Source organism: Lipotes vexillifer, unplaced genomic scaffold (assembly GCF_000442215.2).
Source record: "Lipotes vexillifer unplaced genomic scaffold, Lipotes_vexillifer_v1.1 scaffold61, whole genome shotgun sequence".
NCBI lineage: Eukaryota > Metazoa > Chordata > Mammalia > Artiodactyla > Lipotidae > Lipotes > Lipotes vexillifer.
Genome location: NW_006787051.1, coordinates 2,682,602 through 2,696,759, shown reverse-complemented (window position 1 = coordinate 2,696,759; position 14,158 = coordinate 2,682,602). Strand labels below are relative to the sequence as shown.

At 39.9% G+C, this 14,158-nt stretch overlaps 1 protein-coding gene and 1 non-coding gene across 4 annotated transcripts in view; one reads left to right on the top strand and one right to left on the bottom strand.

Moving 5' to 3' along the window:
* Nucleotides 1–14,158, top strand: part of DENND5A (DENN domain containing 5A) — a 111,068-nt gene that overhangs the window by 62,098 nt on the left and 34,812 nt on the right. For all 3 annotated transcript variants that reach the window (XM_007459860.1, XM_007459859.1, XM_007459861.1), the window contains 3 exons: nucleotides 1,478–1,795; nucleotides 2,979–3,194; nucleotides 3,694–3,928. In XM_007459860.1, coding sequence (XP_007459922.1) covers nucleotides 1,478–1,795; nucleotides 2,979–3,194; nucleotides 3,694–3,928 — 769 coding nt within the window. The remainder of the gene's footprint in view (nucleotides 1–1,477; nucleotides 1,796–2,978; nucleotides 3,195–3,693; nucleotides 3,929–14,158) is intronic.
* Nucleotides 20–92, bottom strand: TRNAG-CCC (transfer RNA glycine (anticodon CCC)). The gene has a single exon. It is a non-coding gene; the product is annotated as a tRNA-Gly (tRNA).

The following is a 14,158-nucleotide window of genomic DNA, read 5'->3' as shown; positions in this document are numbered from 1 at the left end:
TGTGGCATGCAGGATCTAGTTCCCTGACCAGGGATTGAACCTGGGCCCCCTGCTTTGGGAGTGCAGAGTCTTAGCCACTGGACCACCAGGGCAGTCCCATTGTTTTATATTTGTAATAGAACCCAGCAAGGCAAGTCTCCCCTCAGAATTGGCTATTCTTTTCTTTTATTTTTTTAGGTAAGATTCAGAATCAATTCATCAGATACTCCCTTGAAAAAAATAAAAATCTTTCTGGGGTTTTAAAAAAATTTACATTAAATTTACAAATAAATGTGGGGATTATTAGCATCTTTTCATTATGGAATTTTCCTGTTTAGTAATACAGTGTATATATTGTGTGTGTGTGTATTCATTTATTGGAGTTTTATATTTCACAGTGATAATAACAATGTTAATTGACATTTATTGTATACTAACACTGTCCTAAATGCTTGACATTAATTGTCTCATAATCCTCAAAACAAACTTATGACATAGGTAATATTATTATCCTTGCTATAACAAACACTTAAGCATTTAATAATGCTCTGCAGTGAAGGAAATGACAGTTGTCTTGGCTAGAACAGGTTCATGGTTATAAAATAAATATACAAAAATAAAAAGCTTTTCTAATTAATAGCTGCACTGCAAGAAAATTCCAACAGGGATGAGAACTATAAAATATTTAAGTTAAATTGAACAAGAAATTTGTAAGACCTCTAAGGAGAAGAATGTATGGTTAAGAGCTTGAGGGTATGACTGAAGTCAGGCTAGCTGAGTTCAAATCCCAGCTCTACTACTTACTAGCTGTGTGACTTTGGACAAGTTACTTAACCTCTCTGTGTCAGTTATGTCTATAAAATAAGGATAGATATTGCCAGGTTATTTTTTGTTAATCCAGATTACCTGCCTCCTCAGCAATGTATGAAAGTACTGTCTCTCTACATCCTCTCAGAAGCAATCTTAAAGCCAGAAGGAAGCACAAAAATCAAGACCAGCCATCAAATCTAACAAATCAGAAATGAGGCTCAGAAAGGGATACTGGTATGCTCAGGGTCATATAGGGAGATAGTGACAGATTCAGGTCTGGAACCTAGACTTTCTGACACACTCCTAGCATTCTTTTTACTCTTGTAAGAATTTGTGAACTCAACAAATATTCTATGAGCACTTACTATATATGAGAATTTTGTGCTAGATGCTAAACATCTATGTCATTATGTAATCCTTATCACTCTCTAAGATAAGTTGTTTTTATCACCATTTTATAGCTGAGGAAACAGAGTTATGTAACTTTCCCAAGATCCCACAACTAGAAAGCATCAGGGGAAGACTGGAACTCAGGTCTACCTCCTTCCACCCCATCTTCTTTAACCGTACCTAAGTTATGCCCATTGTAGACGTTTGCTCTTTCCTTTCTTGTTCATTATCCCCTCTAAAAGCTTCTTCCTTAATACTTTGGAGTTGTTCACACTCCTCCTCATGTTTTGACTGCCAGGCTAACCTCTGCTTTGTGGACATTGACAACCACTTCATTGAGCTGCCGGAGGACTTGCCTCAGTTTCCCAACAAATTGGAGTTTGTCCAGGAAGTCTCTGAGATTCTCATGGCATTTGGCATTCCCCCTGAAGGGAACCTTCACTGTAGCGAGAGTGCCTCCAAGCTGAAGAGGCTCCGGGCCTCTGAGCTCGTCTCCGACAAGAGGAATGGAAACATCGCAGGCTCCCCTTTACATTCCTACGAGTTCCTCAAGGAGAATGAAACTATCGCCCGCCTGCAGGCCTTGGTCAAGAGGACTGGGGTGAGCCTGGAGAAGGTATGATTCTGTATATGGGTCTGTGCTAAGGTGCTGTCCTGGTGAAATAAAGTGTAGAATGAGAAGGTACCCAGTTCAGGGCAAGGCATATCTGTGAGTACTGAAAGGATGCTCTGTGTGGGAGACTCTGGATTTAGCTCTGGCAAACATTTAGCTCTGCTACTTGAATCTAAATCTTGGTAGTTTCTCACTTCAACATCAAGGAGAAGCTGCTGTCATTCTCTGTAAACACTACTGCAGAGAGACTTGGAGGGATGGTGGTGGCAATCTTGTGTTCAGACTTCTTTCAGATCCATTGCCTTGTGAATTTCACAGCATCCTAAAGCACATAGAGCAGGAATTGTTGACTTAGAGATTCTGAGTGTTTTACCTAAGATTAAATGCTTCTATGTGGCTGACTTGCGGCTAGAACCTGGTCCTCTTGAATTCTAGTCCTCTGCTCTTCCCAGGGATGTACTTAACTTTCCATTTCCTGACTTTGATGAGACTGTCCGCTTTCTGTAGTTGTTTACCCATCTCTTCACCCTCCCCATTCTCACTATTAAATTACTTTCTTAAATTACATATAAACAAAATGGGGCAATGTAATCATTTCATTGGGCTATTTTTTAGTGAAGTGTGAAACATTTCATTTTCCTGATTTGTTTAGTTAGTAGAGCAGATATTAAAAAAGAAAAATCATGACCAGTTAAAGAAGAGCAGAGAAATATTTAGATTAAAAAAGTTAAGAAAACCAGTAAGGAAACATTTTTAGGGAGAAAGATAGGGAAAGTGATATGGGGGAGAAAAATCAAAGAGATGAAGGGAAAACCAGAGTCTGACCTTGTCGCTTTGCATTATCATTTTCTTGTTGACTTCCCAGACTCCTTCCTTTCCCTGACCCTTGAGATAACTGGTGTCTTTTCCTCTATTGCTGAATCTCTCTCTGCCTGTAATGAGTTCCTCTCCACTTTCATTGGGTTGCTGGGTACCTGCAAGTGGAACACGCTGATTTATCTCTTCTCCATGTCAGAATTCCTTTCTTTTTCTTTTCTTCCCTTTTTTTTCTCTTTTGTTTATTTTCTCCATTTGCTGCAAAAGTAAATGACCATTGGCGGGGGGGCGGGGGAAAGGATGAGTTGCATTTCTTTGGGATAAAAGGAAAAGCTTGCATGTTCTCAACTGTTTTGTTTTGTTTTTGTAGCTGGAAGTACGTGAAGACCCCAGCAGCAATAAGGATCTCAAAGTTCAGTGTGATGAAGAAGAACTAAGGATTTACCAGCTAAACATTCAGATCCGGGAAGTTTTTGCAAATCGTTTCACTCAGATGTTTGCAGATTATGAGGTGTTTGTCATTCAGCCCAGCCAGGATAAGGAGTCCTGGTTTACCAACAGGGAGCAGATGCAAAACTTTGACAAAGTGAGTATAATCCCACTGGGGAGGTGGTAAGAAATGAGAACATGCCAGACTCTCTTAAAGATGTGACTGAAGATGAGTTTTTCTTTCATAATATGTGCTGGAAACAAGTTCATGGTCCTTCTGATGTTGATAAAATATAAGGTCTGCTTGCTTTAGAGCAGAGTGCTGGTTATCGCTATCAGGTGGTTTACCTTCAGTCAAAGAGCTCTCTTAGGTAAAGATGTGCATGCAGGTTGAACATCAGGATTCTGGGAACATTGGTTGCCACAGTAGGTTACCTGAGTAAGTTAAATGAGACAGTGTGTCAAAGTTTCAGGATATCTGAAATTATATGAATTTTTTAAAAGGATGGAGAGGTTTTATTGTTTGCAATTTATAAAGACCTAGGAAGCTTCAGAGACAAGTTAACCTACTGAATCCCTTGGGTATGTAGCCGTGGTTGATTAAGGCTGATATGCCCTCTTCCCTGTTGATGACTTTTTCCTTTTGGTCCCACCAGGCATCTTTTCTGTCAGATCAGCCTGAGCCCTACCTGCCTTTCCTCTCAAGATTCTTGGAGACCCAGATGTTTGCTTCCTTCATTGACAACAAAATCATGTGTCATGATGATGATGATAAAGATCCTGTGCTCCGGGTGTTTGATTCCCGAGTAGACAAGATCAGGCTGTTGAATGTTCGGACACCTACTCTGCGCACATCCATGTACCAGAAGTGTACCACTGTGGATGAAGCAAGTGAGGCCTCCTTGTTGTACTTTCTAGCCTCTTGGATTATGTCACTAACATGTCCCTGTTCCTAAACATGCCAGCTTCTTTCCCTGTTTCTGTTTTTGCGTAAGTTGTTCCCATTGCCTGAAATGCTTTCCCCTGTCTTTTTTGCCTGGCAGACTTCTTCTCATCCTTTAACAGTGTGTCAGTTAGGAATGGGTCCTGCTGTAAGTACTAGAGAATCTAATCAGCAGTGCATGAGATAAATGGGGGTTATTTTTCTTAAATTATCAAGAAGTGCAGAATTGGTGGTTGCTCAACAGTGTAATCAGGAAATGAGAGTCTATCATTTCACTCAGCTGTCCTTAGCATGTTGACTTTTATATTCATACTTGTTCCTCTGTTACAAGAGGCCTTTTATGTTCACATTCAGAGCAAAGGGGAAAGTTGATGCTAGCTGTATTTTCCCTCTTACATCAGAAAGCAAAAGCTTTCCCAGAAATTCCCAACAACTTCTGTTGTCTCATAGGCCAGAACCATGACCACCCTTAAGTGCAAGGGAGGCTGTGAAAGTGAGTATTGACCTGGGTGTAATGTTACCCTGAACTGTATTGATTCTATTAACAAGAAAGAAGGGGCGAGTGAATTATGGGTAAGCAGCTTATAGAAATCCAGCTGATGTGTCTCCTCCTCTGTGAAGCCTTCTCTGATGTCCTCAGGCTGAGTTGATCCTCCGCTAAGCTCCTGTTTTGCTTTGTTCTTGCCTCCCCTTTATAATCTCTATTGTTTTGAGCCATCATTATCAGGGAGCAATTTAAGAGCAGAGACTGTATTTAATCATTGTCTTACCCCCAGTCCTCTAACATTGTGCCTGGAATATATAGATGTTAAAAGTTGTTTGCTACTTGCATGATGGAATACACCTTTTTGTTCATAGAGGCCCGGTCTAGGTCAGTTTCTCCAGAGAATAGTTTCAGCTTGAGGTGTCAGATTAAGTAGTGTGTTCTCTTCCTTGTGCAATATTCAGTGTCCTTGTTGTAGCCTTTTTGTATATTTTGTTTATTCATTTACCAAATATAAATACCCACTACATGCCCAGTGTATGGGAAGTGCTCATCAAGTATTTACTGAATGAATGAATGTGCCAGGCATTTTTTTAGGTTTTGAAGATACAAGTGGTGACAGTTTAGACAAATCCTGGGTTCCTCAGCCTTATGCTCGATAGCCTTCTGACTTTATCTTTGAGCTCTTGCTCCAAGCCTTTCATTAAGGTGACAGTCCTCTTGGCCAAGACTTGAGAACGTGTTGCCCATGCAAGTGGAATACTCTAACACAGTCCTCCTTGCCTCCTGGAAAACACACATCAAGTTTCAGGTCCTGAACCCTGCATAAGGCGTTGGTCCTGGAGAGCTTGATGGAGACTTTTTTACTAAATTGTCGGTTTAGAGAAACATCTCCTAAACCATCACTTTAAATCAGGACCTCCCAATTTTTTCATGTTGTGTTACACTTGAAAAATGACAATATTTATGTATTGCTTGTGGGAATAAAGGGAGGAGTCTGCTTATAGCTGGAGACTGTAAAATGAGACACTCTGGTCACTTGAAACCTTGCCCTTCTGCCCAAAGGGTTGAGGCAGTCAGTTCTCAGCCCATCTGTAATCCAACTGTTGAACACCAAATACTGATATGAGTTACTCTGGTCTCATTTGTGGCCAGGACATGAATTCTTGTGGTCCCATTAGAATGTGGAGTTTGGGATATGGAAGGAGGGTTAACTAACTCTCATTTCTATGACTCATTTCAGAAAAATGGGTATCACAGAGACCCTCCAGGCAACTACATGCGCTGTTCCCAGGAATCATGTCCTTGGTATAGCCCTTAGGTACTTCCCTGAGATATGTACTCCAAATATGCTAGTTCAGAGTTCTTGCCACTGGCTTCAGATTTCTAGCCTAGAGGAGTAGTTCAGCTACCTCATGCCATTCCTCATGGACACCTTAGCTTCTTGAATCAGTCTGATTGGAAAATGGTAAAAATATAACTAAAGAGGTCTTTCTGGAGATTCTTTAAAATTTACATTTAGAAGGGATCTTGATGGCAGTTAACTCTACTCATTCACTAATTTTACAGGTAAAGATTTTCCTTTGGCCCACCATTGTATCTGGGGACCTAGAATAGTGCCTAACACTTTTTGAGAGACTAAATAAGTTCTGATGAAGGAGGGTAAGAGTAGGAGGAAGTAAGGTAGGCCCAGAGAGAGAAGGCCACTTGACCTAGGACACTCAGCAAGGCCCAAAGGTGAGATGTTTTTATATGTATCTAGACAATACCAGGAGAATTACCAGCTTTTTTGGTTCTTACCCTTTAAAATTTTTGAGATACTATTGACATACAGTAAACTGCACACATTTAAAGTTTTGTTACATGTTATATTCACTGACATCGGGAACATACCCATTACCCTCAAAGGTTTTCTCATGCCCTTTTATAATACCTCCATCCTGTCCTCTCTGCGTTCTCTCCCCCAGTCTCCAGGCAACCACTGATACGATTTCTGTTACTTAAGAGTTTGAATTCTCTAGGTTTTTATATAAATGGAATCATGCAGTATGTATTCTTTTTTTTTTTTTGCGGTATGCGGGCCTCTCACTGTTGTGGCCTCTCCCGTTGCGGAGCACAGGCTCCGGACGCGCAGGCTCAGCGGCCATGGCTCACGGGCCTAGCCGCTCCACAGCATGTGGGATCCTCCCGGACTGGGGCACGAACCCGTGTCCCCTGCATCAGCAGGCGGACTCTCAACCACTGCGCCACCAGGGAAGCCCCAGTATGCATTCTTTATTTTAGTTTGTCTTCTTTTACTCAGCATAATTATATTGAGATTCATTCATGCTCCTTTTATTGCTGAGTAGTATTCCACTGTACAGATATTACTACAATTTGTTTACCTGTTGGTGGGCATTAGAGCTATGAACATTTGTATGTAAGTTTTTGTATAGACATATGTTTTCTTTTCCCTTGCATATATACCTAGGAGTAGAATGACTGCACCATATGATATTCGTATGTTGACTTTTTAAAGAAATTGCCAAATTGTCTTTCAAAGTAGATGTGTATTTTACATGCTCACTAGCAGTGTATGAGAGTTACAGTTCTTCCACATTGTTGTTAACATTTAGTATGCTCAGTCTTTTCAGTTTTAGCCATCTAATAGCTATGTAGTGGTACCTCATTGTGGTTTTGATTTGCATGTGCTTGATGACTAGTAATGTTGAACATTTTTTCATTTGCTTATTTGCCATCCACAGGTCTTCTATGGTGAAGTGCCTGTTTAAGTCTTTTGCCCATTTTTTTTATTGTGTTGTTTTGTTATTACTGAGTTTTGGAAGTTCTTTATATATTCCGGACACAGGTCCTTTATCAGATATATGATTTGCAGGTATTTCCCTGTTCTGTGGCTTGTCTTTTTGCTCTCTTAATGGTGTCCTTCAAAGAACAGTTCTTAATTTTGATGAAGTCTATTTATCAGGTTTTTTTAATGGATTATGCTTTTAGTGTTGTATCTAAGAAAATTTTGCCTAACCAAGGTAACATAGTTTTTTTTTCTATACATATCCTTCTAGAAGTTTTTAGTCTTAGGCTTTACATTTAAGTCTATGATCCATTTCAAGTTGATTTTGGTAAATGGTGTAAGCTAAGGGTCCAGGTTTATATTTTCCAGATGGATATCCAGTTGTTCCAGAATCATATGTTGAAAAGATTATCCTCTCTCTGATAAAATTGTCTTTTCACCTTTGTCAAAATATTAGTGATCTGTATATGTGTGAGTCTGTTTCTGGATTCTTTGTTCTGTTTCATTGATGTGTTAGTCTACATTTACACCAATACCATACTGTCTTGATTACTGTAGCTTTATATTAAATCTTGAAGTCAGGTAGTGTTAGTCGTTTAACTTTGTTCTTATTTTCAAAGTTGTTTTGGCTATTGTAGGTCCTTTTTATTTCATATATATTTAGAATCAGCTTGCCAATCTACAAATAACCTTCTGAAATTTTCATTTGGATTGCCTTGAATCTGTAGACCAATTTAGGGAGAATTGACATTTTAACATTATTGAGTCTTCTGATACATGAACATGGCATATCTCTCCATTTATTCAGGTCTTTAATTTCTCTCAGCAGTGTTATATAGTTTTCAGTGAACAGGTTTTACATATCTTTTGTCAGATTTATTCCTAAGTATTTCATATGTTTAGTGCTATTGTAAATGGTATTTTAAAATTTCAATTTCCGGGGCTTCCCTGGTGGCGCAGTGGTTGAGAGCCTGCCTGCCGATGCAGGGCACACGGGTTCGTGCCCCGGTCCGGGAGGATCCCATATGCCGCGGAGCGGCTGGGCCCGTGAGCCATGGCTGCTGAGCCTGCGCGTCCGGAGCCTGCGCGTCCGGAGCCTGTGCTCCGCAACGGGAGAGACCACAACAGTGAGAGGCCCGCGTACCGCAAAAAACAAAAACAAAAACAAAAACAAACAAACAAAAAAACAACATAAAATTTCAATTTCTGATTGTTCATTGCTAATATATAGAAATATAATAGAGTTTTGTATATTGATCTGTGTCCTACAACCCTCCTAAACTAGTAGCTTTTTGTATATTCCTTCAGATTTTTTATGTAGACAGTCTTATTGCCTGCAAATAATGATAGTTTTACTTTTTCCTTTCCAGTCTTGATGTCTTTTCTTTTTCTTGCCTTATTGCCTTATTGCACTGGCTAGAACCTCTAGTGCAATGTTGAATAGAATATGGCATGCTTGTCTTATTTCTGATCTTAAGGGGAAAGCATTCACCATTAAGTATGGTGTTATTACTATGGTTTTTTCTTTTAATTAATTAATTAATTAATTTTTGGCTGAGTTGAGTCTTTGTTGCTGCTCACGGGCTTTCTCTAGTTGCGGCGAGTGGGGACTACTCTTTGTTGAGGTGCGAGGGCTTCTCATTGCGGTGGCTTCTCTTGTCGTGGAGCACGGGCTCTAGGTGTGCGGGCTTCAGTAGTTGTGGCTCGCGGGCTCTAGAGCGTAGGCTCAGTAGTTGTGATGCAAAGGCTTAGTTGCTCCGCGGCAAGTGGGATCTTCCTGGAGCAGGGCTTGAACCCGTGTCCCTTGCATTGGCAGGCGGATTTTTAACCACTGCACCACCATGGAAGCCCATCACGTGGTTTTTCATGGATGCTTTTTTATCAGTTGAGAATGTTGGTTTCTGTTAGTAGCTTGCTGACAGTTTTTATCGGAAGTGGTGGTTGTATTTTGCCAAATGCTTTTTTGCATCTATTGAGGTAATTATATGGTTTTTAGCTTTAGTTTTATCAAAATGGTGAATTATATTCATTGATTTTTGAATGTGTAAACCAGTCTTGCAGTCCTGAGATAAACTCTCTTTGGTCATGCTGTATTATCCTTTTGTTTATTATTGGATGCGCTTTACTAAAAATTTGTTTAGAATTTTTGCATCTGTGTTCATGAGGGATTTGGTTCCTAGTTTTCATTTAATGTTTTGGTCTGATTTGGTATCAGGATAATGCTGGCCTCATAGAATAAGTTGGGAAATACTCCCTTCAGTTTTCTGGAGGAGCTTGTGTAAGTGATACTATTTCTTCTTTAAATGTTTCGCAGAATTCATCAGTGGAGCCATCAGGGCCTGGAGTTTTCTTTGTAGGAAGGTTTTAGACTACAGATTCAATTTAAAAAATAGATATAGAGCTATTCAGGTTATCTGTTTTCTTGAGTGAGCTTTAACAGTTTGTGTGTTTCATCTGTTGTCAAATTTGTTGGCATTGAGTTGTTTGTAATATTCACGGCCTAAGATAGGCTGTAAATCTTTCAAGTAATATTTTAATGACATTCCACAAATTTTGATATTTTGTGTGTTCATTTTTATTCAGTTCAAAATACTTTATTTCCTTTTTTTTTCCCTTAGAAATTCTGGAATTCCTTTAATGTTCTTTGACATATATTTAATTCTGTACAGTTATTATCAAAATAATCTTTTTTTTAAACATCTTTATTGGAGTATGATTGCTTTACAATGGTGTGATGGTTTCTGCTTTATAACAAAGTGAAACAGCTATACATATACATATATATATCCCCATGTCTCCTAGCTCTTGCATCTCCCTCCCACCCTCCCTATCCCACCCCTCTAGGGGATCACAAAGCACCAAGCTGATCTCCCTGTGCTATGTGGCTGCTTCCCCACTAGCTATCTATTTTACGTTTGGTAGTGTATATATGTCCATGCCACTCTCTCACTTCGTCCCAGCTTACCCTTCCCTCTCCCCATATCCTCAAGTCCATTCTCTACTAGGTCTGCGTCTTTATTCCCGTCTTGCCCCTACGTTCTTCATGACATTTTCTTGTGTGTTTTTTAGATTCCATATATATGTGTCAGCATACGGTATTTGTTTTTCTCTTTCTGACTTACTTCACTCTGTATGACAGACTCGAGGTCCATCCACCTCACTACAAATATCTCAATTTCGTTTCTTTTTATTGCTGAGTAATATTCCACTGTATATATGTGCCACATCTTCTTTATCCATTCATCTGTCGATGGACACTTAGGTTGCTTCCATGTCCAGACTATTGTCAATAGAGCTGCAATGAACATTTTCACTGTTATTCTTATTTTGACTTTTACAAAATGATAATTAGGTTTACCAGAAGGAGCTGTCAGTATTAAATATGCAATCATTTAAAGCAACAACAAAAAGCTCCCCACTCTCCAATCTTTGATATCTACCCTTTATGCATATTTATCAGTAGACAAATACATATAAAAACCCAGTACCCCAAACTCAATGGTTTTCTCCATCATTGTGAAAGGAAAGTCAAAATGGAGTCAGTATTTCTAAGAGAGATCTCTAAAATGGAGCTGGGAAGCCATTAAGGAAGTACGATGTTTGCATGACTCAGCCTGGATGGAAGCTGACCTTTTGACCTGATGAAGAACCGAACACCAGAACACCTGCCAGAAACTCAAGATACTAATCAGACCCTTACCCTAAAACAATTCGTGACAGTCTATATACTTACAAGACCCCTACCCTAAAATAACCTGTGATTTCTTAAGGGCAAATATTTTGACTCGCATCAGAGTCGATCAGAACTCTCACCAGGGCAACTTTTAACAACCTCGTGGGTTTTGTCTTTATAAGCCCCCGACTCTTTCTCTTCCTCGGAATACTCTTTCAGGGTTAACTGAATCTGTGTCTCCTCAACTGCAATTCTTAAGCCCCCAAATAAACTCTGTTCTTTTTGCAGCCTCCTGCATTTTTTTAGTTGACATTATTTAGACCTTTTCTTCCTTAATTAATCTTGTCCCACCCCAAATAGCACAAAGCTCTATAGATTCAAAGGAGGCAGAAACGGAAAGAACTACAAGGAAGACATTCTGATTCTAAAACCAAAGGCGAGGGACTTCCTTGGGGGTCCAGTGGTTAAGAATCCACCTTCCGGGGCTTTCCTGGTGGCGCAGTGGTTAAGAATCCACCTGCCAATGCAAGGGACATGGGTTCGAGCCCTGGTCTGGGAAGATCCCACATGCTGCAGACCAACTAAGCCCGTGCACAACAGCTACTGAGCCTGTGCTCTAGAGCTCACGAGCCACAACTACTGAGGCCCGCGCACCTAGAGCCCGTGCTTTGCAACAGGAGAAGCCACCACAATGGGAAGACCGCGTACCGTGGCGAGAGGTGGCCCCCGCTCGCCACAGCTGGGGGGAGCCTGCGTGCAGCAACGAGGACCCAATGCAGCCAAAAATAAGTAAATTAAATAAATAAATTTTAAAAAGAAAAAGAGAATCCACCTTCCAATGCAAGGGACGTGGGTTCAATCCCTGGTCGGGGAACTAAGATCCTACATGCTGCGGGGCAACTAAGCCCGCGTGCTGCAACTACTGAGCCCACACGCTCCAGAGCCCTTGTGCCACAACTAGAAAGCCCACGTGTTGCAACTACTGAGCCCACGCACCGCAACTAAGACCCGACACAGCCAAATAAATAAATAAATAAAAACAAAACCAAAGGAGAGAGAAAAAGAGATGCAATTGACTATAACTTAAACATTACGGGTATGATCTAATTATCAGGTATGTTCATCAAGATGGCTGCCCAGACATGCCCAACAGTGTGAATGCTGCTTAGATCCAATTCCATGAGAACGGTCTCTTCTTTGGAGGTCCCCTTACTCATATTCCTCAGCTATACATAAAAATCTTCCCCCCAAAAATCATTGGTGGAAGGATGAGACAGAGTCATGTTGATACCAGTGTGTGCATAGTCCCAAGTCTTCTTCCCAGGCCTTTCTGTTGACTACGAAATTCAGAGTAGGAAAGGCCTTCCCCCAGCTAGTTTCATACAAGCCACAAAATGACCATAAGAGGTAGACCAGTTCTCTTGGTAATTCTAGGAAAATAAAACCAAGACAATCTTATTTCTAATGATGCTTTAAATCTATTTTAGAATGAAGTAGTAAATAAACAAATATATTTTTTAATCAATTATTTTAGTATTTGAAACAATAGGAAAGAGGAGCAGGCCGTCCTCACAGCAGGGGAGGAGAAGCATTCTCTCAAGGCCTTCCTTATCTTGAGCAAGGAAAGTTTTCAAAGCTACATTCAGTACTACAAGAATCACTATGATCAGGTCAACTTTTACAGAGTAACTGTGGCCTATAAAACAAAACCACTCATTTATTAATACATGTCTGGCTCCTAAAGCAGTTGTAAAACTACATTATGTGGAATTTCTTTAAAAAATAGGGGGTAGAAAGTACAAAAGTAAAATACAATTTAAATGTATGATAACTGTTAAAGCTAAGTATTGAAAACACAGAGATTCACTATGCTACTCTTCTGTGTAAGTTTAAACTTTTACATAATAAAAAGATTTTCTTAAAAATATGTAAAATATCATGTTTGAAAAAGGCAGTTCACAATAGTATAAACAGATTATTATAAAAGTATGTCAGGTGATAGAGGAAATAAGTGTTTCTGGAATTATATAAATTGAGCTAGATGTTCATTGTTTTTACTTTTTTCCTGGAAAGTTGTTTGTGTTCCCCAGAAGAAAATAAATTTGGTGATACCACCCTGGGCTCATCCCAAAGCCCTTCTCTCCCTGTGTACCAGGGCCACAGGCACCAGCACCCAAGCTCCACGTTTTTCTTACCTCTTGAGGCAGCTCCAGTTTTGACCGGTCATCCAGGCCATTGGAATGCAAGCCCATCAGGTATGGCACAGGAGCATCTAAGAAATGTAGGAGAGAAGCTGGGAGAATAGGAACATAGACATGCTGCCACTGGAAAGGAAACATGAGAGCTGTAATTGTCTCCGCCACAGTCATCAGTCTCTGGTAATCTAGGTCAGAAAAAAAACAAAACAAAACACACACAAAACCAGTCAAAAATAAGGTACTTGCTTCTCAAATAGTAAGTTAAAATCTTCAACAATTTCACATTTAGAAAGGAACAGGATAAACTTCAGCAAGGGTATGCTCAGAGTATGATTCCCTTGTGAGTATCAGAGAGACAACCCAGAGACCTCAGTGGACCACAAGCTGAAGTATACCGCCCCCACACAGGTCCATGCTAGTAATAAAATTTAATATAGAAATACAATTTAGAAAAAAAGAAATACAATAGGTATCATAAATAGTACCTTGCTCCAAATACTAAACCAGAATGTTAAGTAGATTCTCTTCAGTAGAAGGAGAATGGGGAAGTGGAACAAAAAGAAAAGGAACAGTGGTCTAGTCTCTGTTCAGCATGAATGTCAAAACACCTCATTTACCACTCACATGCCTGCATTCTACAAGGAGCTGATGTGAACTTTGCCTTCAAGATCAAGCCCAAAGAACCTTCAAGCATGCAGAGGCTGGTTTTCCACACTAGCCAAGTCTGCCTTCCACCTGGCAACCTTTCTTGAATGGTAACAGCATGAAAGTGTCATTTTAACACTTTGATAAAAAGCTCCCCTAGAACCTGAAAGACCCAGAAGATTGACTTTCATTACTCAAAACTCTTATTCTAGGTCAGAGAGCATATCTTGGAAGAGAAGCTTGTGCTCAAAGCTTAGCTTTTCTTCAGAATGCAATTTCTAGACTTGTTTTATTTTTAAAATGAGTAAAAAATACATCAGCAAAGCCAATACAATAGATTGAGATTTAACACATTACTATTTACAAATGGTATGATGTTTTCAGACACTT